This window comes from Perca fluviatilis, chromosome 20 (genome assembly GCF_010015445.1).
Source record: "Perca fluviatilis chromosome 20, GENO_Pfluv_1.0, whole genome shotgun sequence".
Lineage (NCBI taxonomy): Eukaryota > Metazoa > Chordata > Actinopteri > Perciformes > Percidae > Perca > Perca fluviatilis.
Window position 1 is genome coordinate 6,475,484 of NC_053131.1, and position 26,626 is coordinate 6,502,109.

The following is a 26,626-nucleotide window of genomic DNA, read 5'->3' on the forward strand; positions in this document are numbered from 1 at the left end:
TACCACATCCATGCAGGTAGTACACAATTGTTAAAATATAAAATATATGACACACTGGTATCGGATCGGTACTCGGTATCGGCCGATACGCAAGTTCAGGTATCAGAATCGGGCCATCTCTAATACTTTACAAGTCAGTGCGCTCCTAGGCTCCTTCTGAAAATTATTTTTTTCCTCACATTAACTAATCACACAACTAACTACAACAGTTATACGCAGCTTTCACATTAATGCATCAGTAAAAATAATCTAATTATATAACATAACAACCACAGAGCCGTTTTCCTTCACTGATCAAGTTTGTAAGGAAGCTTGCTCCTGAATCAAATCAGCTTTTCAAATGAAAACAATTGACACCACAACTGTATAAACACTTGATTTTATTCTCAACAGAAGAATCCAACAAAAGGGTGTAGAAGTGTTTTCAGAGCTGGGATAGAGCGGACTGTGATCAGAGTGGGCTTTAAAGTGCAGGTACAAACACTGGCTGAGTGATGACTCATAACAAAAACTCTTCATTAACTCACTACTGAGGACAGTCTGAGAGGGCTGCACAGAGAATATAATAAACAGCTACATATGTTTGCATAACGGTAATCATGATACATTTAAAGCTGGCAGCTTCAAATGGAAGAAAGCAATTTAATTATTTTGAATTAAACTGCAGAAATTCATTATAATATTTTGTATTTTTAATCAAACTTGTTAGGGTGGTGTATTTTGGCAGCATAGTACTGTGATGCAAAATGTCCAATTTACCAATTTCAATTGAACAAAACTCTGGGAGTATGATTTTGATGTTAAGACCTCATCTTATTAGTGGTAGATAAACAGTACAGTAGCCTAAAAACAGATCACATATGACCGTTGTGTTTCCTAACTGTGCAGTCCTCTCATCCATCTTCATAACATACAGCTCTATAGAGGAAGAACTTAATTGTGAATGTACAGTTATGCCTCAGAGACGACATCAAGAGCGACCACACAGACATCTTTTTACAAAAAAAAAAAAAAAAAAACACCTTTACAAATCTTTCCTCCGTCTCTGTTCTGAAAAACACTTGAACCAAACGACAACTAGCGCTTTTAATTCTTAGGTGAGCAGCGTAGAAAAATAAACTATGTTACAAAGTGGAGGTGGAGAATGTGTTTTTAACTGGGTATCAATGACACTAAAAAGGTAAAAAAAAAAGCCAACAAACCCAGTTCTGTGCTCCATTAAACCACTAGTTGTTTCTTCAAGCTTAGAGAAAAAAAAAAGGGAAGACACGGATGCTGGCAAGATTTAAAAAAATGGAAAATTATGATTCAGCTGATGCTACTTGGTAATCCTAGTTTTATATAGCACATAGTGTTAGTAACTGAAATGCAGTTATAATGTGTGTGATTTAAGGTCACACAGGGTTGTTTTGACAAAAGAGTCCTATCAAGGTCCACTTATTAGCTTTTTCTGGAGCTTTCATTCACATCTCACGGTCTTAGACTGCCTATTCTGGCTCAACAGATGTACAGATGCATGGGATGTCCCTTCACTTCCACTATCTATTTTGCAAGGGCGCGGTCGCTGTATAAGGGTCTTAGTAGTCTATGTCCCCAACATTCCACTTGCGGGATTGCTCCGTTGCAGATTTCAGTCTTTTCAGCCCGGTGTCCGGTACCTTCTGCTTTCTTTGTGTTGGAATTCTAACCTCCGGTGGATTTGTGAGGACTATGGTTAACTGCTCCTCAGATGTCTGCAGGGTAAATCCAGACAGCTAGCTAGACTATCTGTCCAATCTGAGTTTTCTGTTGCACGACTAAAACTACTTTTGAACGTACACACGTTCCACCAAAACAAGTTCCTTCCTGAGACTATTTTGCAGAGGTACCAGGGCTCTGTTTGGCGCTTGGCGCCGCCCAAGACTGTTGTGATTGGTTTAAAGAAATGGCAATAAACCAGAGCACGTTTTTCTCCCATCCCGGAATGCTGTGTGGACTAGCCAGACCCTCCTCTACAGCGCTGTGAAGGAAGGTCTGGCAATGCGAGACTAGGGTCTTAGGGCTGCCCAGGACATTTGTGATTGGTTTAAAGAAATACAAACAAGCCAGAGCGTTTTTCCCCTATCCCAGAATAGATAGGTGGTGTAGCCAGACCATACTACAGTGCTGACACAGTGCTGTGGAGATAGGTCGGGCAATTCCATATACTATCCTCAGCCTGAAGAAAAGCTAGTACAGAGGCTGCCGAGTTAAGGTTTTTGTGTCAAAACACTTGGTTTACAATTCAGGCCAAGATTATTTTTTCTTGCACTGGCTTAAATTCCCTCAACACTTTCAAGTTTCTCTTTATAATAATAATAATAATAATAATAATAATAATAATAATAATAATAATAATAAGTCCACTAAAGCACAACAAACTACCAAACTGACAAACCCACCAACTCAGCCAGAACCGAACAGCATTTGGTTGATTTAAGGTGGTCATTTTACATCCTTGTTGTGTCTTGTGACGACGAGTACAAAGAAGAAACGGACTGTTTAGACTAAGAGCAAAAGGAATTACAGATAACAAGTGTTACAAAACCTATAGTCATACTTCAGCTTTAAAAATGATGCAAGTACGCACACACCTCACGTTAAAGTAGGAATATTTCACAAAATAGCTCATACAAAACTTCAATACATGAAACTACATTTAAAGCATTTACTTATGTCTGTGTGATTCTGCTTCACTAAATCAGTGAATAGTCTGTAGCTTCCTTAGACGTTGAGGCCTAAAGATTTAAATCTGTAAATAACTGCAGCAGAGAGAAGAGTTTAACATAATCATTTACAGAGAAGAAACAGAAACTTGTCACCTGAAACTCAACTGTCTCTTTAAGGAAAAATCCAACAATTTTGTTTAAATTGTGGATAAATCTGTGATGTTCTTTGCATTTCAGGAAATATTCTGTCACAAAAGTTTCCATAACCTGATTCTGTTTCAGTTACAGAATCCTACGTTGCCCTACCACTGCATTCTGGTCTGTACTCCTGGTGAATGGTAAAACTCCACTAAAGCAAACATCTTTGTTGTCTATGGAGTTACAAACAACTGCAATGCAATGAATGCAAAACACATCACACAAAGCTGCTTTTCTATCTGCTTTAAAAGGGATTTAAAAGGTGGAACTGTCCTTTAATCTGGAAGATCGGCGTCAAAATCCTGCTGAAGGTCCCTCGAGCAAAGACGTTCAGTCCCTACTTGGCGCTGTTTAGCTGACCTCTGTGGAAGCAGGGTCAGCTAAATTTTAATTAAAATAAAAAACTATCCCTACAGGGATCTGTAAAGTGTCTCATTACTTCTTCCAGGAAATAAAATCCCAGATGACACACACACACAAAAAAAAACAACATTTAACTGCAGCATATAAAGTTATCGAAACAACCGTGCCTCTATCTGAAGTTTTACTGCATCTCTGAAGTTGTAAAAAATTATTTATGAAAGCTGTAATGTTAACATTTAATTAGGCGTTATAATGGCAAGGTCCAACTGTCCAGCTCTCTAATCTGAGAAAAAGAACAGGAAATTAAAGTAGAAGCCTCCCAAAACCAACAGATCCTAACTTGGATCGGAAAGCTTCTTTTCCTGCGTTTGTTCCATATTTATGCAGGAGCATTAATGCTGCTTGCCCTGATTTATGTATTAAATCAAAGGAGGATTAAACAACTCTGAAAGATGGAAAATGCAAAGAACAATCGGCCTATTTGCGGTAAACATGATGTACAAAGTACTGGTTATAGAGGTAATAAAGGGTTTTCTTTTTATAGAAATTACCATGATAAGAACTGGTATCAATAGACGAGGAATCAGACGGAAAAGCAGAATCTGGACTGGCGTTAATAAAAATCCAAACGATACCAAACCCCGGTGACACCGGGTACAAAAACACTTGGGTGTGTGCTGCCTGGAGGTTCAGTGGTGCAGGCTGCCTGCACGTCACTGGTCCCGAGCTTCATACAGCAGTTTGGCCGCCTGACGGGAAAGAAAGGGATCAAAAACAACAACTACATGTTAATGCAGCGTGAGAATACAAGAGATCAACAGCTGCACTCAGATGTTAAACACAATCTGTACAGATGCTATTCTGAGAAAAACACACACACCAGCTCACTGTGCGTCAGAAAACTAAATTGTGAGATAAAATAAAAAAGAATAAATAAAAAATGATTAATGGAAAAACAACTTTTCCATTCTTAGGTCCTTCCTAGTGAGGAAAACATGTGAACTTTGGTCTGAAGGGGGCGCCAGAGGAAAGGCCATGTTGTTACCCCTCTACATTGTCCTTTGTTTCAGGTTTATCTGATAATGTCTCCTTCCAGGCTGGAAGGCAGTAGGATTAGGCTATTGTTAGGGTTAGGGTTAAAGGTCCCATGACATGGTGCTCTTTGGATGCTTCTACGTAGGCCTTAATGGTCCCTAATACTGTATCTGAAGTCTCTTTTATATAGGCCTTAGTGGTCCCCTAATACTGTATCTGAAGTCTCTTTTATATAGGTCTTAGTGGTCCCCTAATACTGTATCTGAAGTCTCTTTTATATAGGCCTTAGTGGTCCCCTAATACTGTATCTGAAGTCTCTTTTATATAGACCTTAGTGGTCCCCTAATACTGTATCTGAAGTCTCTTTTATATAGGCCTTAGTGGTCCCTAATACTGTATCTGAAGTCTCTTTTATATAGGCCTTAGTGGTCCCCTAATACTGTATCTGAAGTCTCTTTTATATAGACCTTAGTGGTCCCCTAATACTGTATCTGAAGTCTCTTTTATATAGGCCTTAGTGGTCCCCTAATACTGTATCTGAAGTCTCTTTTATATAGACCTTAGTGGTCCCCTAATACTGTATCTGAAGTCTCTTTTATATAGGCCTTAGTGGTCCCCTAATACTGTATCTGAAGTCTCTTTTATATAGACCTTAGTGGTCCCTAATACTGTATCTGAAGTCTCTTTTATATAGGCCTTAGTGGTCCCCTAATACTGTATCTGAAGTCTCTTTTATATAGGCCTTAGTGGTCCCCTAATACTGTATCTGAAGTCTCTTTGCCGAAATTCAGCCTTGGTGCAGAATTACAGCCACTAGAGCCAGTCCCACAATGAGCTTTCCTTAGGATGTGCCATTTCTGTGTCTGTAGCTATTGAGGAGGAGGGGGGGGGGGCAAGGTGGAGGGTGGGGGTGTGGCCTTGACCAACTGCCACTTTGCTTGTTTGAAAGCCATGATGTCTCTGGGCGGGCAAAGCAGAGAAAGGGGAGGTAACCTTGCCCCTTATGACCTCATAAGGAGAAGATTCCTGATTGGCCCATCTGAGCTTTCATTTTCTCAAAGGCAGAGCAGGATAGCCAGGGCTCGGTTTACACCTATCACCATTTCTAGCCACTGGGGGACCATAGGCAGGCTGGGGGAACGCATATTCATGTTAAAAAAAAACTCATAAAGTGAAATTTTCATGCCATGGGACCTTTAAGGTTAGGGTTAGGTGCCTTGAAGTCAACGGTTGCAGCGCTGCCTGGAAGGAGACATTGGAGGCTTAAAACACCATCAAGTTTGTTTCAGTCTTCATGCTAATATAACATGCTAACATGTTAATGCTTGGCAGACCAATATCTTTGCATTAAGTACAGCTGAGCCATGCTAATGTCTCCATGCAACATTGACTGTGCCAGCATGCTAATGCTAACAAAAACCACTAGCATATTGTAGCATTACTTCTGACCTGCTGCAAATGCATCCATACTGTATTAAAAAGTCACCAACAGTCTCTACAGCTAATATTTCCTCTTAATGACAGTCGTAGCAACTTAAAAAAAAAAAAAAAAAAGTCCACGCATTAATGAAGTGGTGTGTCTGGGGTCATATTTAATCTTTTGGATATATACTTCTGACAGGTCGACAGCTAGTATTATCTAAAACTGCAGTAGGGCTGCAAAAATATAAAAAATAGTGAAAACGCCCATCAAAATATCCCAAAGATGTCTGAGATGATGTGTTCAAAATGTCTTGTTTTGCCCAACTCACAGCTTTAAAGCCAAACTTTTAATTAACTCTAATATAAAAAACAGAGAAAAACAGCAAATCTTCACATTTGAGAAGCTGGAAACTTAAAAAAAAAAAAAATAGTTAAAGGAATAATTGATCACCAAAATTTGCTGTTGATCAATATTAATTGACTAATCACTTTAATTCCAAACTTCCAGATGTTGTCTGACATGACTGAGTGTGTGAGTGTGTCTGGAACCAAAAAGGTAGAAACAGAAACAACGCGCATGATCAATCCAAATGGGAGAAAAAGACTATATGATCAAAGGTAGTGATTTCAGTTATCGATGTGATGAGTGTATGTTTACACAGAGTCAGCAGTACTACTTGACTTTATTAAACTAGAACGCCTACATGTACAGTACAGGCCAAAAGTTTGGACACACCTTCTCATTCAATGCGTTTCCTTTTTATTTTCATGACTATTTACATTGTAGATTCTCACTGAAGGCATCAAAACTATGAATGAACACATATGGAATTATGTACTTAACAAAAAAGTGTGAAATAACTGAAAACATGTCTTATATTTTAGATTCCCTCAAAGTAGCCACCCTTTGCTTTTTTTAATAATAAGGGGAAAAAATTCCACTAATTAACCCTGACAAAGCACACCTGTGAAGGTAAAACCATTTCAGGTGACTACCTCATGAAGCTCATTGAGAGAACACCAAGGGTTTGCAGAGTTATCAAAAAAAGCAAAGGGTGGCTACTTTGAAGAATCTAAAATATAAGACATGTTTTCAGTTATTTCACACTTTTTTGTTAAGTACATAATTCCATATGTGTTCATTCATAGTTTTGATGCCTTCAGTGAGAATCTACAATGTAAATAGTCATGAAAATAAAGAAACACATTGAATGAGAAGGTGTGTCCAAACGTTTGGCCTGTACTATATGTGCAGTGCAGCGACAGTGTATAGTACCTTGTGCATCGCAGCCAACCATAAGGAGGCCGCCTTCTTGTCGTCTGCTGCCTCCATGTGTAGCTGCTGGCCGTCCTGGCAGCCCATTGGCTTGTAGTGGAGCTGCATGCCGCTGGCCCGCGACACCCCTCCTACACAGACACACAGACACACACACAAAGACAAAAGACTAAAAAAAACAACAGGATTGATGGATTGAACTAAATAAGCCTATTTGTCAAAGAACATTTCTTTTGTTCGTCTTGTCTCCCAAATTCATCAGGCAGCCAAGAAGAAGATTTAGGTTTTCAGCGCAGACTGGATGACATTTTGAAGAAAGTTATCTTGACATTTTAAAGTCTGTTACTTCTCTCCACAAAGCCCTCGCCTCACTAACACATAGTAAAGAGCTTTGACACTTTGTAAAATCAGTGTAAAAAGAACTGCTATACCAAGAATGACTACTTTTTAGTCTTTTTTCTGGCTCATTACAAAACAGCTGCAGGTTGTAAAAATGAATGAAAAACAAAGGAAAGGGGAAAAGGGTGTGTTACAGCGACATGTCTAGTGATTAAAATAACAAACCAAAACTAAAAATGTCAAGATAACCCATCACAAGGAACTTCTCCCCCCCCCCCCCCATTAGATCATCCTCAACAATATCAATAACAAACCCTTCAAAATGATGAATGCGTGCACAAACCGAGAGATGCGACAACGGAGAGATGCCAGGGGGATAACAATCACATTAAAATGAATTGAAGGATTAGACATCAATGAGGGAACAGAACAGAAAAACAAAGTAACGTAGTCCTTTAGAATAAAATGAAGCCCCAAAGAATGATGGCAAGGTGTAGACGGGACTCAGAAATCCGATAACTGAAATGCTTTGACACACACACACACACACACACACACACACACACACACACACACACACACACACACGCTATATGCTGCATGCAGGAGGCAGGAAGCGTTATTGGCCAAACAATGCACTATAGGAATAATTTCAGGACTCAGACAGGCGTAAAAACACAACGCAGAACACTATCTTTGGTTTCATGTTCAGGCAGCTTCATGCACACAAGATGAAAACCCAAAAGAAACCACATCTGGAAAAAAATAATACAAAAAAGGAAGGATGGAGTGACGACGATGAGAGCGACCCCACACCAGAGCGAACCAAAGCTAACCTTCAGAGATATACTGACTGTCCAGCAGACTGGTGTAAGTGTGAATGTCATTCTCTGAGCCAAGAAGAAGAAGAAGAGGAGGCGGGCCACAAGAGTCAAAGCAACAGAGGACAAAGAGTTTGTTAATGTTAGTTTGGGGAGAGAAAAAAACAGGTTTAAATGTTAATAAAGAACTCTCAGTTGGTTAGAGGATTGATCTCAAGAAAAAAAAAAATATGATGGAGACAGAGGACTTTACAGTTATTTATGCAATAGCAAAGAAGTAATACACTGTATATTTCCTTTGTCATAACAAGCCTAACGGCTGTAAAATATAGTAACAAACAGGCTTAGGCATTCTGATTTGAACACATGATTTCCGGGGTGTTTGGAACAGAGTCTTACCTCCTGGACTCGACCCGTCTGTCAAAATCTGCATGCTGGAGATCCGAGACAGCTCCACCTCGAAGTGACTCTCACCGTCCAGGAACATATACCTTTTAAAAAAAAGAAGACTAATTGGATTAACAAATCAAAACCAGTTTGACTAATAACGACACGGTGAAACTGATTTTGAATGGATGGGTTAGCGTCTGCTAAACCAGATAACCTGTCCTACACTGATGTTGTCTAACAGGACATTTTTACATGTGTTACTACGGATGAACAATTTGAGGAAAAAAAAAATCTAATTGTGTTTTTTCTGCCAGATATAGACCTCAACAGCCGGTTCCAGAAGTAAAAATACAATGCAATTTCCCCATTGACAATTGGAGTATAAGCCATAAAATGGTAACCGTCGATGGTGGACTTAAAGCAGCTACGACATGACTAAGCGATTGTATATGCTCATATAGACGCCAAAAGTTCATGGGGCACCAACCTTGTATTGAGATAAATGTCTTTTATTCGCGATGTCTTGGATAAGTACTTCATTACCCACAATCCTGAACAATCCCACAATCCCACAGGGAGGCCTCTGATTGGTGGAACCCATGAAACTTGGTTAAACCCTAAACCCAGCGAAAGTTCGTTAGAGTCTTTGCTGCTGTATTGTGAAGGCTACTGTACCCTTACTGTCTACTGTATGATCTTTAATAAAAATATATAAAACAAAACAGCCTGTGTTGTGTTTCTGCACGGTAGACTTATCAGTGCAATCATGATCTCCATGATGGCTTTTTTCAAGGACGAGAACAAGAGTGTCCAAAGGGGTGAAACCACTTTAAAAATCGGGTCACGGTATTGAATGTAGTGTGTCCGAGGGCCAGCTTGTGGGCTTTGTAAGGGCCAGCATGAGGGACAAGACCTACAAAGTTGTGGCGAGTTTTGCAGGGAGGTTGGTAACGTTAGTTAACATTATCCATTCACTTTAGCTAGGCTACTGTATACTATATACTGTATGAGTCATATCAATCATTTTATTATTTACACGATTACTACTGAAGGAACTGCTATTAACTGTACATTTACTATATAAAAATCACCATGTTTTGGAGGAAAAAGTGCGCGAGGCTGTCGTCGGTTTGGAAGTTGTTCGAGAGGCTCTTTCGCGGTTGTGTCTTCGACTATATTATTCAGTAGTGCGCGGTGGTTTATGGGATGAGTAGTTCCTTCGCTCGGAAATGAAAATATGTACACAGTCTTATACCTTTGACTTTTTGGGGATTTTCTGTTAGTTTTTTCACTCAAAATGATATGTTGTATGCTTATGAGTCACGTCGTAGCTGGTTAGCCTAAGGTATGGTCTAAAACTCTTTATATACGGATTTTTCCAGACATCTATTGGAGAAATGAATGGGAAACTTACTTCCAGAAGCTAAGCTCTCTCGGTGGAGGGGCGGGACTGTTTATCTCGATTTGCAATTTTTTTTTTGCTACATGTTGCACCTTCTACGATCATGTTAAATAAAATAATGATAAATAGGACTTATTTTACAGGACAGATGAAGACATGAAAATGAAGAGGGGAATGACATGCAGCAAAGGGCCGCAGGTCGCAGTCAAACCTGTGGCCGCTGCGTTGAGGAGTAAACCTCTATATATGGGCGGCTGCTCTACCAGGTGAGCTAGCTGGATGCCATAATAATAACAAATAGGACATTTCTGTTGACAATCTGTGATATGTAACATTATTCCAGCATTTACCTTGTGAAAAAAACAGTAAATATAATGAAAACAGGAATACAAAATGTGAAATTAGACCAAATATTTCACATTCGACTAATCCAAGTCTTCACCATTAGCTAATCACGTTCTTTCAAATCGCTATTTCGATTTGAAAACAATTAATTGTTCAGCCCTATTGTATACTTCAAGTGAAATATCGGTTGACTGAATCTATTAATCTTGTTATCTTTGGCCCTCTCAATATCTGTTATCTTGTATCAGGGTCACTAGTTGGACTTTGATTCACACATGATAGCAGAATCAGGACCAATCAGGTTCAGATATCACTAGGGCTGCACCATATGAGGAACATTGGAAGGAATGGTATTCACTTCTGCCTTTCTGCTGCTTTTAGTATAAACACTAAAATACAACAAACTGCTGATTGAACACTTTTTTTTTTTTTTATTTCCAAAATTCTTTTATTAAATTTAACATTTAACTGAAGACAGAAGGCACCATTAAACAAAGAAAGAATGATAGTATCATTTTTAAGTGCAGTTGTTGACTCAAAAAACTGGATGTTCACTTTAAACGTGATTGGCCAAAAGCAGCATCGGGCGTGCTGAATGGAATTTAATACGTTGTTGTTACTATATTCACGGTGCGATATCTTTTGCGATGCGTTATTCTAATAATACTGAACATAAACCAGAAAACAAAATTGATAGATGGGGAAAAATTGATTAACAATGCTGCCGTCCGTAGACATTTACCACTAATGAGATAAACTGCACACTAAAAATAAAAACATTATAAATTGAATGTGCTAAAAGTTGGTTTGTTAAAAGGGAAAATTCAGCCAGATTACACCTTCCCCTGGATTTTATTCGCCAAGGTTTTGAGATATACAAAAGTTTGTTTGGAACTACATTCTCCTGAAGAAATAGTCCCTATGATAACTGTTCACTGTGAAGTCTGTGAATTGCATCAAGCTTTCTTTCCTCCCAACATCCATTACGCCAGCAACACGCTGCACGCTGAAGCGCTGTGAATAACTTCGAAGCGTCGATTCGTGCCTGGTCACATGCTTATTTCACAAATAAGACACAAATTTTATTTTGATTCAGTGGTGGTTTGCCGTTTTACCGGGCTTTTTCCAACGTAAAAAAAAAGTCACACTAGAGCGCTGTGCTCCACGGCTGCAACACAACAAGCGCCTGGCCGCTACGGAAAACAAAACTTGCTTCACAGCTATTCGTGGCGCTTCAGCATGCGGTGTGTTTCTGGCGTTCCATAAGAAAACAGGTTAGTACTTTTTTTTTTCCCTTTCTTGTTCATAAGCAAGGAGGCACTGTTGCATTTCGTTTTATGCATTATGTACTATGGTTTTATGGATTTTATGGGTTTTTTTCTCCACCTTTTAAAAAGCTCACCTGTGGTTGTTGGAGAGGCGACACGTCATGGTTTCAGACTTCTCCGACGTTCCCAAAGTGACGACGAAGGTGCCACCTGGAGACACAAGAACACAAGTCCACATGTGGTAAACAGGAAAGACAGGAACATTGACTCTGTGAGCAGCCTATACCCTGCAATTAAATGGAGAAACCAAACAAAACTATCATAATTAGCATTTTGGCCATAATAATAGAGCCATATCTTCCAACCAAAAAGGTAGAAAATATCAGTTCTTTTGTACCAATGTTTCCCAGAAAAGACTGACCAGACCACATAATTTAAAATGACAAAAATGGAAAGGCTTATATATAAACATACTGGGATGTCAAAACGAGAAAAGAAGAACAAAAAACTGAAAAAATATGAAGGTGAGCATTTTTTATTAATCACAGTAACTCCTAGTTGTGCTCCTTTATTGTTCTTTGATCCGATACTTCCTGATTTAAATAAACGGTATCTTATTAAGTAAATATAGTACAGCTTTTTGTGTTCCTTCTATATTTAATATTTGAGAAGTTTAGCTTCTTTTGTGCAATGAAAAATAGATTCAAGTTCAAAAAACACTGTTTCTTCCAAGCTGTTAAATATAATTTATTAGAGCATTTATTCTGAAGTTTTTGGGCTGAAACTAATAGTTGATTGGTAGGCTTTTTGGATAATAAAATAAAATAAATATACGTCTATAAAAGTTATGGGATACAAACCAAAAAGCCTGATCTAGCTCTGCTAAAGCTTTAACTTTATCACTGGGTGTTGAAACACAAAATACTATTTCCAGAATAGCAATAGACAGATTTTGATATGGTGATGTCACGGAGAGATTCATTGCTCTGTATCTTCATCTTTTGTGACCTTTTGTTTTCGGTCATCTCTATTGATAACTCCATCATCAATAAAGCACGAGGCCCTGACGCGTTGCAGGCTTTACATCACGGCGTCCTGCAGCTCCGGGGGGAAATCATGGATTTTTCATTAAGAGCTGCTTCTGGGTATTTATAGCTCCACACTGACTCAACAACAACACAATGGATTATCAGGGCACGAGGAGGGGTGGGGGACAGGGGGGGGGGGACGGAGGGGTGGGTAATTGTATTAGTATTTCTGCTTCCTGTATAGCGTGCCAGTGCCAGCGTGTGTCCTGTGTCAGGTCATAAAGACTCTGTAGGACTCTGTGGAAGTCGGCTGTAGGACCGAGACATTTTACATACCAACTCATACTAGGGATTGACTGATTATCGGGCCGTATTTTGGCAGTTTGCAGATTATCTGCATCAACGTTGTATTTGCCCGATAACTGATAACGTTCATTAATTAAAAAGTGGTCTACTTTGACTTGGCTACAGCTCTGTGTCTGTCCCTCTGCTATGGTTTCACTCACCACTGAGTCAGACTTAATGTCCCGCCCACTAGAACACTATCTGACTCTCTGTTACTGGCTATAATATTGAAAGTTTCTCATTTATTAAATAACTGCTTAAAGCATCTAAACAAAGTTTTGCTCCAAAATCTTAATTTTGACTTAAAGTGCTCATATTATGCTTTTTATTAAGGCTTTTTCCCCCCTTTCCTTTATTGAGTTGTATATCTTTTTTGTGCACGTTATAGTTTTACAAAGTGAAAAAGCCCAAAGTCCACCCCAAAGGGACTTACCATCTCCAACAGAAAACACTGTTCACCAACTGCTCCAAACAGCTCTATTGTAGTCCAGCCTTTACTTCAGAGACAAACGTGGGTCACTCTGTAACACGTTATGATGCTCGCCTAGCTGCTAGCGTAGCACGCCCTCATACTCTGCTTCTGACTGGCTAGCAGTCCTTACCTAGGTACTGTCAGGGCACGCCCTCATACTCTGCTTCTGACTGGCTAGTAGTCCTTACCTAGGTACTGTCAGGGCACGCCCTCATACTCTGCTTCTGACTGGCTAGTAGTCCTTACCTAGGTACTGTCAGGGCACGCCCTCATACTCTGCTTCTGACTGGCTAGTAGTCCTTACCTAGCTACTGAGCATGTGCGACTCCCAACAAAGATGGAACAGAAGTAAGATGTCTCACTCTGTAGCTAAAACAGAGAGCTCAACACAGGGTGAAAAGAGGAGCTGCAGCAATGTGCAGTACAACAAAAATATGGTGTTTTCTGAAAATTAAACCACATAAACATGTTCTGGTACAACCTTCTAAATACAATTATGAACCTGAAAATGAGCATAATATGAGCACTTTAAAGATTCTCATTTTCACTGTAAATGCATATCCAAATATCGGCTATCGGTTTCATTAAAGCGCCCATATTATGCTCATTTTCAGGTTCATAACTGTATTTTAAGGTTTTACCAGAATAGGTTTACATGGTTTAATTTTCAAAAAACACCATATTGTTGTTGTACTGCACAGCTCTCTCTCACTGCTGCAGATCCTCTTTTCACCTGGTTTCTGTTTTAGCTACAGAGTGAGACCTCTTTTCATCTTCTTCTTCTGTACTATCTTTGATTGCACTCGCACATGCGCAGTAGCTCAGATGTAGAGCATGTCAGCTAGCTAACTCTAGAGACAGTAAAAGAGAGCCTGTTTCTCCAACTTTGGTCAGTTACAAGGCAGGATTAGCTGGGAGACTTCTAAATGAGGGCGCACATGGAAGTAGTTCTTTTGTAGATTATGGTGAACTTGTGTATGTTGTAGCAGTGCTTTGCTATTGAGAACGACGTAGCATGCTAGTGTTAGCGTTAGCCGGCTAGCGCTAGCATTAGCCGGCTAATGCTACGAGCTAACGGTTGTGGTTAGCCAGCTCATTTTGGACTGTGACGTCACAGTCCGAGCCGATTTTGAACAGCTCACTAGGAGACTGAAAGCAGGACACATTCAGAAACCGTATCTCACTCAAAACAGCATGGATGGATTTTTTTCAAAGTTTGTATGTGTGTGGAAGCACCAGAGACACAAAAGAACACCTCAAATCCCAGAAAAAGTGTTTTTTTCATAATATGGGCACTTTAACTACTGCAAAACAATAGTAGAAAAGTGTGCATATTAAAGCTGAAATGATGAGTGGATTAATCAATTAAGCGATTTAAAATTAACCAGCAAATGTTTGGATGGACGGATTCATTGTTTCAGTCACTTTTCCAGCTAAAATTAGAAAACGGTTCTGGATATTTTGGGGATTTATTTAAACTGTTGCTCAGATAAAACAAGCAATTTAATTATTTCATTTTGGACTCTGCGAAACATAGTCAACTATTTTTAGACTAAACAATGAATGGATTGATTGAGACAATAATCTGAAGATTATTCGGTAACAATAGTCATTATTTGCAGACCTAATGCAAATTTGTTACTTAAAAAGCATTTAAAGTCGTCATTAAAAGGGAAGACTTTTTTTTTTTTTTTTTAATTAGCACAAAACTTGAAGCACCCTGGAATTGTCTTTTTTGAGCACAGAGATCAGGAGGATAGTTTGACAACATTTCTGCACTGAAGCCTGCCCCCATGTTCAACCCAAAGTTCCGCATTTGAGTGAAACAGGTTCGAACAGTTGCAGAATAGGTTTTGTGGATGTGCACGCAACTATTCTAACCTAAGTGTCAAATGCGTCCCGGGACATATATGCATGTATTGAAAATAAGAAATTGTTGGAAAAAAAAAACTGGACAAAAAAAAAGAGACAAAAATGTCAAAAAGTGACAATTGTCAACAAAAAAAACTTGAAAAAGGAGACAAAACTGGCCAAAAATACGCCTGTGGTTTCACTGCACATTTTATTTGCGACAGGGTTGACAGAGGTTTGGAAAAGAGGAATTTAAGGTAAAAATTGGCGAGCATTAACCACATAAACATACATACCATATTATAACCCTGTATTTTTTACTTCACAAACTCTGACTGAAGGTGTTTGCACAGTTAGAAGAATAGGATTCTAGGTTGAACTTCTCACCTCCCAGAAGCACTCTGAGCTGCTTGTCGTAGAACTCCATCTCTTTCTGGGAGGCCAGGCTGCACTCGGCACACTGCCGCACCGGATCCACGAAACACATGCGGGGCAGCGGAACCTTCTTACTGCAGCACTTATCACAGAAACAGCGGCCGCACCGCCGGCAGTGATGCTGCAGGAAAACAGTCACGGACATCAACACTAAACCACTGGTGGAATGCGACTAAGTACATTTACTCAAGTACTGTACTCAAATGCATGTGCATGGTACTGCTTTACTTGACTTTATTTTCGCAACTTCCTACTTTTTGCTCCATTACAATTGTCTGACAGCTTTAGGTACTTTCCAGATGTTTTTCCTCCCCTTCCTGTCCAGTGAACACCATGTATCTCCAGAGGTTGAATGTTTGTGATAAACTGAAGGATGAAGTGTTTCTTTATGTATTTAGAAATTCTCCTCCTTCTTAAGTTAAATAAAGTCTTTAAAAAAAGCCTCTCGGATCAGCTGGAAAATGCATCGTCACAAAGCAGAAAGCAGGGCTGTTTTTCTGACACCATGAGAAGATACGGGGTTCTCACAGGACAGCGACGCTACGAACATATAATGATCTTATAGACCATGATGCATTGCTGTAGATTAAACTAGCCAACAGTATATAAAGGAGTTAAAAATGAGCACAAGCTTAAACATCTACAGCAGGAAAATGCAACATACTGTAGACATCAATGCAGCAGGAATATGACTCCAGAAACATCAGATATACATCAGGAAAACACTGACAGGGAACATTCAGTACTTTTACTTTTGATACTTTTTAAGTACATTAGTGATACTATTTAATTACTTATACTTCAGTAACGTCTTGAATGCAGGACATTTACTTGTAATGAAGTATTTTAACAGTGTGGGGTTAGTACTTATTTAAGTAAAGAATACTTCTTCCACCACTGCATTAAACATAACACAAAACTATAAACAAATGTGTGAAAATACATTATTTTTTAGAGGAAAATCGGTTTTATAATGTAGGGGCTATATTAAAAGTTGCAGGAAGTAAGCCTTATAAAACTAACTTTCTGTCATATTTGCTGAAACTGACCCTATGTTCCAGTAGGACTACATGAAGCAGGTCATTTGTTTTTTTAATACACCATCAGGACCATAGTACGGTCTGTTGTATGGTATCTCTTGTTTATACATGCTGTCTGTGTGGTTTGTTTTTACTATGGCTGCAGCATGGGAAGTGCCCAAGACAAATTTCCCACGATGTGGGACAACAAAGTTAATCTTGAATCTTGAATTTAAAAAATATATCCAGCTCCTCTGGCACCACCTACAGCCTGTAGTGCGATTTTCAAAAATCCACAGTTCCCTGTTCAGATGCACCAATCAGGGCCAGGGGTGGGTGGGTGTCTAACTGCGTGTCAATCACTGCTCATGCACACGCATTCATTCTCCCTTGTGGGGGGAGGGGCTTAGGAGACCATTTGGGGCTAAGTCCTGGATCTTTGCAATTCTACCTACGGCACCTTTAAAAGAAGGGCCTGTGCTGCCTTATCACTTATCACGAGGTTATTAATTCCACTAATAAAAGCATTAATCGGCATTTATTTTCTGCATCAACACACGTGTCCTCAGGGAGGGCACCGAAGGTTCCCTCAGACATGTTTGACCATATAAACTGGTCCTTTATGTAAACCCAAAGAGTTATTGGGAAAGAACATACAGTACAACAACGATAAGTCCCATGGTTCCTGTTAAAGTCTGACTGATGCAGTGACAGGAAGTCTGTCAGCAGAAACTGCAGTGTGTTGGTCAGAAAGTGATGATTTAAGCAGAAACCCTCTGAAGCTGGAGCAGAAAGTCTGACTCACTGACACGGATCATGACATACTGAGGTCAGCCAGCTAGAACGTGTTGAGTCCAGCACTTTTTAAAACCAAGGTGAATCATAAGCAACACATTTACATGCCTACATTGAGGGGATATGCAAAGCTAAATTAAAAAGGTGCTCTAAGCGATGCTGGGTGGCGGCACTTCTTGTTGACGTTCGAAGTACTGTCCAACAAAACGGAGGCTAGCTCGCCCCTCCCCCTCCCTTCCGTGCTTCCATGCACTAAGCCCCCAACCCCCCACCCCCAAATCCTTCTTGTCGGTTATTGGCTGGAATACTGTTTGTTATGTTTGGTGGTGCAGGTTGGCGCAGTTTGATTTTGTGGAGCCTGGGCTGTCTACAGAGACCACGTTTTTTTACAGTGTGTTCAGGGGACAGGCAGCTAGCAGATAGTGAGGAGATGTTTGCTGTATGTGACCTAACAAACACACGTGTGACGTCGCTTAGAGCACCTTTAAAATGTAGAAAAACACAGGAAGTGTTAAACTAGTGTTGATGATCTTATTTTAAGTTTAGTTTAAAATACACATACCGTATTTTCCGGACTATAAGTCGCACTTTTTTTCCTACTTTGGTTGGTCCTGCGACTTATAGTCAGGTGCGACTTATATATCAAAATATATATAATTTAACATGTTTTTAAATGTTAATTCATACTGAAAACATTACCGTCTACAGCCGCGAGAGGGCGCTCTAGGCTTGTGACAACTAGAATGCTGCTCCTAAAGACAACTGAGAAAGAAAAGAGAAAACAAACCGCAGGTAGTAAAAGATGCAGCCCGAAAACGGTAATCGAGCAGCAGAAAGAAAGTTTGAAATGAAGGAGAAACTTGTGAGGGAGACTGGCGAAAAGGTGACTCTTACTGCAATGAAGAAAACAAAGAAAGCTAATCGGCTAATCGCGGGCTGAAAGCAAGATTTTCTGAGCTGGAGGAAGGAGTCGGGAGGGGCTTGTCAACGGTGCAGTTACGTCTCCACGCCTTTTAATACATCCATGCTCCACGCCCTGGTAGCTAGTTGTTCTGTGTGCTATTATATAGTTCAATAACTGTTAATGTGTTACGTTAACAAACCGGACACCTACCATATTCAGCCTGTTGTTCTGTGTGCTATTGTGTAGTTGACAAATGAAAAAAAAAAATTATTCTAAATAAATGCGACTTATAGTACGGTGCGACTTATAACCTATGACGATTTTGACTGATGCACTATACTCGGAGAGACTTATAATCAAGAAAATAATTTTAAAAAAAAAAAATAAAAAAAAAAACATTTTTAAAAAAAAAAAAAATTAACAAAAAAAAAAAAAAAAAAAAAAAAAACACTTTTTTTTTTTTTTTTTTTTTTTTTTTAACCCCACACCCCCCCCCCCCCCCCCCCCCCCCCCCCCCCCAAAATAAATGAACAGAAGCCAAGGGGGAAAATAAATCAGGTTTCACAACACAGACACAAACCAAAGGCCCAAATTCTTCTTTTCTACCTGCTTGGGTTTTGTACTTTTGTCTGTTTTTTGTTCAAGAGTCAGATAAAGTTTGCGTTTTATGAAACAAAACCAACCTTTCTTCTGATGAAGTCGAACTTGGTGTCACACTGCATACATCTCGGGCACTGGAGGACGGGAAAGAGGACAAACAGGAAGTTACACAACATGCTGAGCGTGGCAGGTTCAAGTTCAACAGCGGCTTGAATACACGTTCTTTTAGCTTTCCTGCAAAAACAAAAAGCAGTCTTTTACAGACACGTTGGTATCGTTGCTGTAAGGTGATTGTCTTGAAACGGCCCACAAACCCAAATTCATTCAGTCTACTATTAAAGAAAATGAAGAAAACCAACATCTATTTACATTTGAGAAGTCAAAACCATAATGTGTGGTACTTTTCTTTACAAAATAATTTTAATCCATTACCAAAAAACTGCAGATTGATTTTCTGTTGATTCACTAATCAGTTAATAATTGTTGCAGCTCTGTATGTTCATACTCAATAGTTTACTTACTGATAACACACGTTTTATTACTATTTTAAATGAACTGTTTATGTATGTATGTATGTATGTATGTATGTATGTATGTATATATATATATATATATATATATATATATATATATATATATATACACACACACACATACATACATACATACATACAGTGCCTTGCGAAAGTATTCGCCCCCTTGAACTTTTCGACCTTTTGCCACATTTCAGGCCTCAAACATAAAGATATAAAACTGTAATTTTTGTGAAGAATCAACAACAAGTGGGACACAATCATGAAGTGGAACGAAATTTATTGGATATTTCAAACCTTTTAAACAAATAAAAAACTTAAATATTGAGCGCGGCAAAATTATTCAGCCCCCTTTAAGTTAATACTTTCTAGAGCGCCACCTTTTGCTGCGATTACAGCTGTAAGTCGCTTGGGGTATGTCTCTATCAGTTTTGCACATCGGAGACTGACATTTTTGCCCATTCCTCCTTGCAAAACAGCTCGAGCTCAGTGAGGTTGGATGGAGAGCGCGTTTGTGAACAGCAGTTTTCAGTTCTTTCCACAGATTCTCGATTGATTCAGGTCTGGACTTTGACTTGGCCATTCTAACACCTGGATATGTTTATTTGTGAACCATTCCATTGTAGATTTTGCTTTATGTTTTGGATCATTGTCTTGTTGGAAGACAAATCTCCGTCCCAGTCTCAGGTCTTTTGCAGACTCCATCAGGTTTTCTTCCAGAATGGTCCTGTATTTGGCTCCATCCATCTTCCCATCAATTTTAACCATCTTCCCTGTCCCTGCTGAAGAAAAGCAGGCCCAAACCATGATGCTGCCACCACCATGTTTGACAGTGGGGATGGTGGGTTCAGGGTGATGAGCTGTGTTGCTTTTACGCCAAACATAACGTTTTGCATTGTTGCCAAAAAGTTAGATTTTGGTTTCATCTGACCACAGCACCTTCTTCCACATGTTTGGTGTGTCTCCCAGGTGGCTTTCGGCAAACTTTAAACGCACACTTTTATGGATATCTTTAAGAAATGGCTTTCTTCTTGCCACTCTTCCATAAAGGCCAGATTTGTGCAGTATACGACTGATTGTTGTCCTATGGACAGAGTCTCCCACCTCAGCTGTAGATCTCTGCAGTTCATCCAGAGTGATCATGGGCCTCTTGGCTGCATCTCTGATCAGTCTTCTCATTGTATGAGCTGAAAGTTTAGAGGGACGGGCCGGTTTCGTAGATTTGTAGTGGTCTGATACTCTTTCCATTTCAATATTATCGCTTGCACAGTGCTCCTTGGGATGTTTAAAGCTTGGGAAATCTTTTGTATCCAACCGGCTTTAAACTTCTCCACAACAGTATCTCGGACCTGCCTGGTGTGTTCCTTGTTCTTCATGATGCTCTCTGCGCTTTACACGGACCTCTGAGACTATCACAGAGCAGGTGCATTTATACGGAGACTTGATTACACACAGCTGGATTCTATTTATCATCATTAGTCATTTAGGTCAACATTGGATCATTCAGAGATCCTCACTGAACTTCTGGGAGAGTTTGCTGCACTGAAAGTAAAGGGGCTGAATAATTTTGCACGTCCACTTTTTCAGTTTTTATTTGTTAAAAAAGTTTGAAATAGCCAATGAATTTCGTTCCACTTCATAATTGGGACCCACTTGTTGTTGATTCTTCACAAAAAATTACAGTTTTATATCTTTATGTTTGAGGCCTGAAATGTGGCAAAAGGTCGAAACGTTCAAGGGGGCCGAATACTTTCGCAAGGCACTGTACATACATATACATACATACATACACTGAGAGCCAAATGTCCCATCCAGGACAATAAAAAACTGAACTGAAACATACACAAACGTTAACTTTTCTGAAACATAAGGCTGTACGATGTAGAAGAGAGTGCTTTACAGTGTTTTAGACATGTTTTATTTAAGTAATATTCTGAATAAAAAGGACCTTTACTTGCAATATAGTGTTTTTCCATGTCGGTATTGTTACTTTAACTTCAGTAAAAGGACTTTATTACTTATTCTAACCCATTTTATATCAAAGAGAACTAAAAAACAAACAAAAATTCACATTCGATTTGAGAAGTCAAAACCAGTTTTCATTTTTTTTATTTTGACATGCTGCAAACCAAATATCCTATGGAGGACAATACAAACTTAACTTTGGAATTAAATACACAAACCGTTAAATTTAGATCAGATATATAAGGAGAGTATGGTGTAGAAGAAAGTGCTTTACATCCTTTGTTTTATACATGTAGGAGACTGTTAACCTAAATAATATTATGAATGCGGGACTTTTATTCACAGTATTGTTGTTGGCATTGTTACATGGTATAAATGTTGGTATTGCTACTTTTACTTCAATTAAAAAAGGCCATGAATACCTATTCTAACACATTACACCTCATTATAATCGTGCCTATTCCTCTGATACACTGTTTACAGATTAATCTTGAGCACATAAACCAGCAGAAGAGAAATGATTAACTTTGCTGGCTGTAGTTCAGTGTCAGTCTGGTCAAAGTGTGTCTGTGAGCAGCAGCCACAGTTAGCTGTTCCCACACATCCCTCCTCCTGGAGCTTTACTGCGCTGTCCGTGACACAAACAGACACAAAGCTACTGACACAAGAGCTAATAGCAAGCTAAGTGTGGACCTAACGCTAGCTGTTAGATGACAAACAAAAAAAAACGGTTTGTTGTTTTGTCACTTTAACCATTTCTGGTGGAGTTACAACATCATAAGTGCGTCTGACAGCTAGTTGTAACAGTTAACGTAGCTGGTATCTAACAGGCTACGTGTTAGCTAGCTACCAGGGTGGCCGTGCCTGCCTGCAACGCCCAATCCCGTGGCCAACTACGATGTCCAGCGCCGCACCAAGTTAGCTACAGTTAGCACGGAGGAAACCGGATGTCGGGAGGCTTTACTTTTAAAATAAAAGCGCTCTACCTAGATCGCCCAGTAGTGTTGTAGTCACATAGAGTCAGTGGTGGAAAGCTATTAAGTACATTTACTTGGGTAACTTTAATTACTGTACTTAAGAAACATTTTGAGGTACTTGTATTTTACTTAAGTAATTAAAATGTCTGCAACTTTATACTCCTACCTTACTACTTTTTACTTCACTATGGATTTTAGTTTTAGTTACTTTGCAGATTCCAATTATGAATTGAGAATATAAATCAATAATGAACTATGATGTATTATTATCATAAATCAAGCTATCAGCAAAATATAAAGAAGGGATGCACCGATACCAATGTTAAAAATAACAACTGATCCACTGGATCATGGAAGGATGTGAATGTGGATTAATGTTGTAGTACGAACGTGTCCACTGGTTACTTAAGTCTAACGTTTGTTGAGAAGGAAACGTGAATGTATCAGTAGAACTATATTTTATTGATAATGTGGAATTATTAATGATATAGTATTTATTCATTGTATTGATAACATGGAAGTATTAATGCTATGTTGATTGTCTTGTTTGGTTTTATCTTTTGTGTGGACCCCAGGAAGAATAGGTGTTACTACGGTAACAACTAATGGGGATCCTAAATAAATGCTGATGTTTTGTGGTTCTTGTTTATTTTGTTTGTTTTTGTGATTTATTCCACCTTTTTTTTTTGCCAGGAAAATATTGAACTGTTCATTATAAAATTTCATTCGGTATTTAATAAATAAGCACAAATTTAAATCATACAAATTTAAGAGGCAACCTTTATTTGTTTTAACCTTCTACCTTCTACCGACCTTAATGGCGGCTCATTCGGAATACGATCTCGTATTTTACGAAAATAGTTTCTGAAAACATTTTAAGCGAGAAAGAGGCTGTGCAGTTGCTGAACCTGTCTTCATTTCAGAACGACAAAGGTCAGTTTGAAAGATTTTCATCAGATTTTGAGAGCCGTTGGTCAGGCTCATCCCGCTCGTCATTTCCGGGTTAGCACTCCACCAATCAGATTGACCATTGAGTCCGACTGCCCGCTGGCAAACGCAACAAGTCAAATCAGCCCAAATGAAGGCCGATGGCTCCTCCGACTGACACACCGAACAGACTCGAGTCACCGACCTCGCCAGACTGTCCGACGGCCGATAATCGGGTTGGTGTGTCAGCGCCTTAACACAGCATTTAGTCAGTGCAGAATTGGTGAAACACAGATACGACAGATATTCTGTTTGTTTCATTATCCTAGCAGTGGGAATAATGGGCTTCAGTTTTGCTTCTTGTGTTGGGACAGGCTCTGGCTGGCTGGCATCCTCCTGGATCCATCCTTTCTTTTTATATGTTCATATGCCAAGTACCATTTTGTCATTTGGACTGTCTATACTGTAATTTTATGTTGTAGAAAAATAGGTAGTGCTGCACTCGGTCAAGAAACTTGGTGTTTGTGATGAAGTAAAACATTTAATATAATTGTATTATGTTGGTTATTGTGTACACATGACATCTATTGGTCTAAGGACAGAGGGGAGCCATGTGCTGTACAGACTGTAAAGCCCCTTGAGGCACATTTGTGATATTGGACAATATAAATAAAACTGCCTTGCCTTATTAGTAAAATAACACGTTATTATTAATTGAGCAGTTGATTTGGTGGTACCCAGGCGAGTTTAAACAAAATTATAATCTCTTAAATCAGACTAGTCTGATTTAAAACTACTTAGGCAACTGTTTAGAGAGACATTGGAATCTAAAAAAGCAGTGCAATAAAATTAAGCGTGTAGCTCATTTAAGTAGTTATGTAGTGGTACAGTTTCACTTTTATAGTACTTTTAGATGACTCCCTCCCCCGCAGCGCTGCGAAGGTAGGTTTGGCAATGCGAGACTACCCTTTCATTGTATGCTTCACTTATTTAACTGCCAATGTACTGCGCGTTTATTTTGAAAAATCTCAACCGGAATAGCCCTGTTTAATATCCTAGCTAGCTTCTCGCTGGTGTCCGCGGCTCTGATAGCTTCTCGCTGTCAAACAAATCCACCCAGCCTTGCCTCACCTCTTTATCCGGGACCCACTGAGGCTCGTCCAGGGAGAAGGGGCTGTTAAAGGCGCCGTTTTCCGGCACCATGCGAAGACCGCTGGGGCTCCGGACGAGTTTCTTCCCATCAGGTACTGCAGACATTGTCCTGTTAGCAGCTGTTTGTCCTCTCGGTACAGTAGAGACTCCTTCAGCCACAAACTCCTGTCTGGATACGCCCCTCATGAATGATTGACGGCCGCACTCAACCAATCAGAGCACATCGCTGATATTACGTCGTGCGTCGGGGAGCAAAATTACGAATCCCACTATGGCCACGCCAAGACCCGCCCTACGAAGCAGCTCGATTGGTTGGGGTTAGGCATTTCACCTCGAGTGGTTAAGATAGCTGATTGGCCAGGGGATAGGACCTGAACAGATGGGGTTACGTTACCTTGGACGCCTGGCCAATAGTAGTGCTTGAAGGGCGGGTCTTGGCTTGGCCATAGTGGGATTCGTAATTTCGCCATCGGGGATGGAGTGTTTTGGTTTTTACAACTCCACCCAAAAGCGCTCTTGCAGATCTGATTCATTATTATTGTATATGAGAAATAAAAAAAAATTCACAAACTTTTTTTAAATTTCAATTTTATTATTTCTTCAAGTCACTTAGTTTGTTAAACAACAAAAAAGTATATCTCAAAGAGTGACTTCCATATCATCTTAACCTTTTCTCATAAATTCAACATCTGTCTCATAATAAATTAAAAGACAGTTGTCTGGTTATTATGACATCTATTCTGCTAATAATGAGATAGTTAAGTAATACAGTAGTAGTAGTAATACATTTCTCTGTACAAGTATGCATGTTTTGTTTTTTATTCTATCATGAACAATGTTCTCATGTTGCCTTTAGTTGTTTGTGATCAGACATCTAAAAGATGTAGAATAAAACGCAAATTTGTATTCATGTTTTAATCTTTGTGATCTCTTAAGGCTCCTGCTACTGTATATACATATGTGTTTATGTTTTTATTCAGGCTGTTTGCGAAGTTATTAGAATATTTTGTATCAAAATTCTCAATTAAAAAGTAAGCATCCATTCAGTATCTGAAGTCTCTTTTATATAGACCTTAGTGGTCCCCTAATACTGTATCTGGAGTCTCTTTTATATAGACCTTAGTGGTCCCCTAATACTGTATCTGAAGTCTCTTTTATATAGGCCTTAGTGGTCCCCTAATACTGTATCTTAAGTCTCTTTTATATAGACCTTAGTGGTCCCCTAATACTGTATCTGAAGTCTCTTTTATATAGGCCTTAGTGGTCCCCTAATACTGTATCTGAAGTCTTTTATATAGGCCTTAGTGGTCCCCTAATACTGTATCTGAAGTCTCTTTTATATAGACCTTAGTGGTCCCCTAATACTGTATCTGAAGTCTCTTTATATAGACCTTAGTGGTCCCCTAATACTGTATCTGAAGTCTCTTTTATATAGGCCTTAGTGGTCCCCTAATACTGTATCTGAAGTCTCTTTTATATAGACCTTAGTGGTCCCCTAATACTGTATCTGAAGTCTCTTTTATATAGACCTTAGTGGTCCCCTAATACTGTATCTGAAGTCTCTTTTATATAGACCTTAGTGGTCCCCTAATACTGTATCTGAAGTCTCTTTCCCAAAATGCAGCCTTGGTGCAGAATTACAGCCACTAGAGCCAGTCCTACAATGAGCTTTCCTTAGGATGTGCCATTTGTGTCTGTAGCTATTGAGGAGGAGAGGGGGGCAAGGTGGAGGGGCGGGTTTTGGCCTTGACCAACTACCACTTTGCTTGTTTGAAAGCCATGATGTCTCTCTCTCATGGGCGGGCCAAATTATCTGGGTGGGCAAAGCAGAGAAAGTGGAGGTAACCTTGCTCCTTATGACCTCATAAGGAGAAGATTCCTGATTGGTCCATCTGAGCTTTCATTTTCTCAAAGGCAGAACAGGATAGCCAGGGCTCGGTTTACACCTATCACCATTTCTAGCCACTGGGGGACCATAGGCAGGCTGGGGGAACGCATATTCATGTTAAAAAAACCTCATGAAGTAAAATTTTCATGCCATGGGACCTTTAAGGCTCCTGCTACTGTATATACGTAT

The 26,626-nt window shown here is 39.4% G+C and overlaps 1 protein-coding gene across 2 annotated transcripts; it reads right to left on the reverse strand.

Annotated features, from left to right (window-relative positions):
- Nucleotides 1-363: 363 nt before the first annotated feature.
- Nucleotides 364-24,735, reverse strand: zfyve21 (zinc finger, FYVE domain containing 21). 2 transcript variants are annotated; one of them, XM_039785101.1, is made up of 8 exons: nt 24,529-24,725; nt 19,079-19,129; nt 15,630-15,798; nt 11,681-11,756; nt 8,541-8,632; nt 8,157-8,210; nt 6,982-7,112; nt 364-3,997 (listed from the first exon to the last, which is right to left on the reverse strand). In XM_039785101.1, exons 1-8 carry the CDS (start codon nt 24,652-24,654, stop codon nt 3,962-3,964), a joined length of 735 nt encoding a protein of 244 aa, XP_039641035.1. In that variant the 5' UTR covers nt 24,655-24,725; the 3' UTR covers nt 364-3,961. The 2 variants fall into 2 exon arrangements, with proteins under 2 accessions (XP_039641035.1, XP_039641034.1); XM_039785100.1 differs by lacking the exon at nt 8,157-8,210 and having other exon boundaries at nt 24,529-24,735.
- Nucleotides 24,736-26,626: the final 1,891 nt, after the last annotated feature.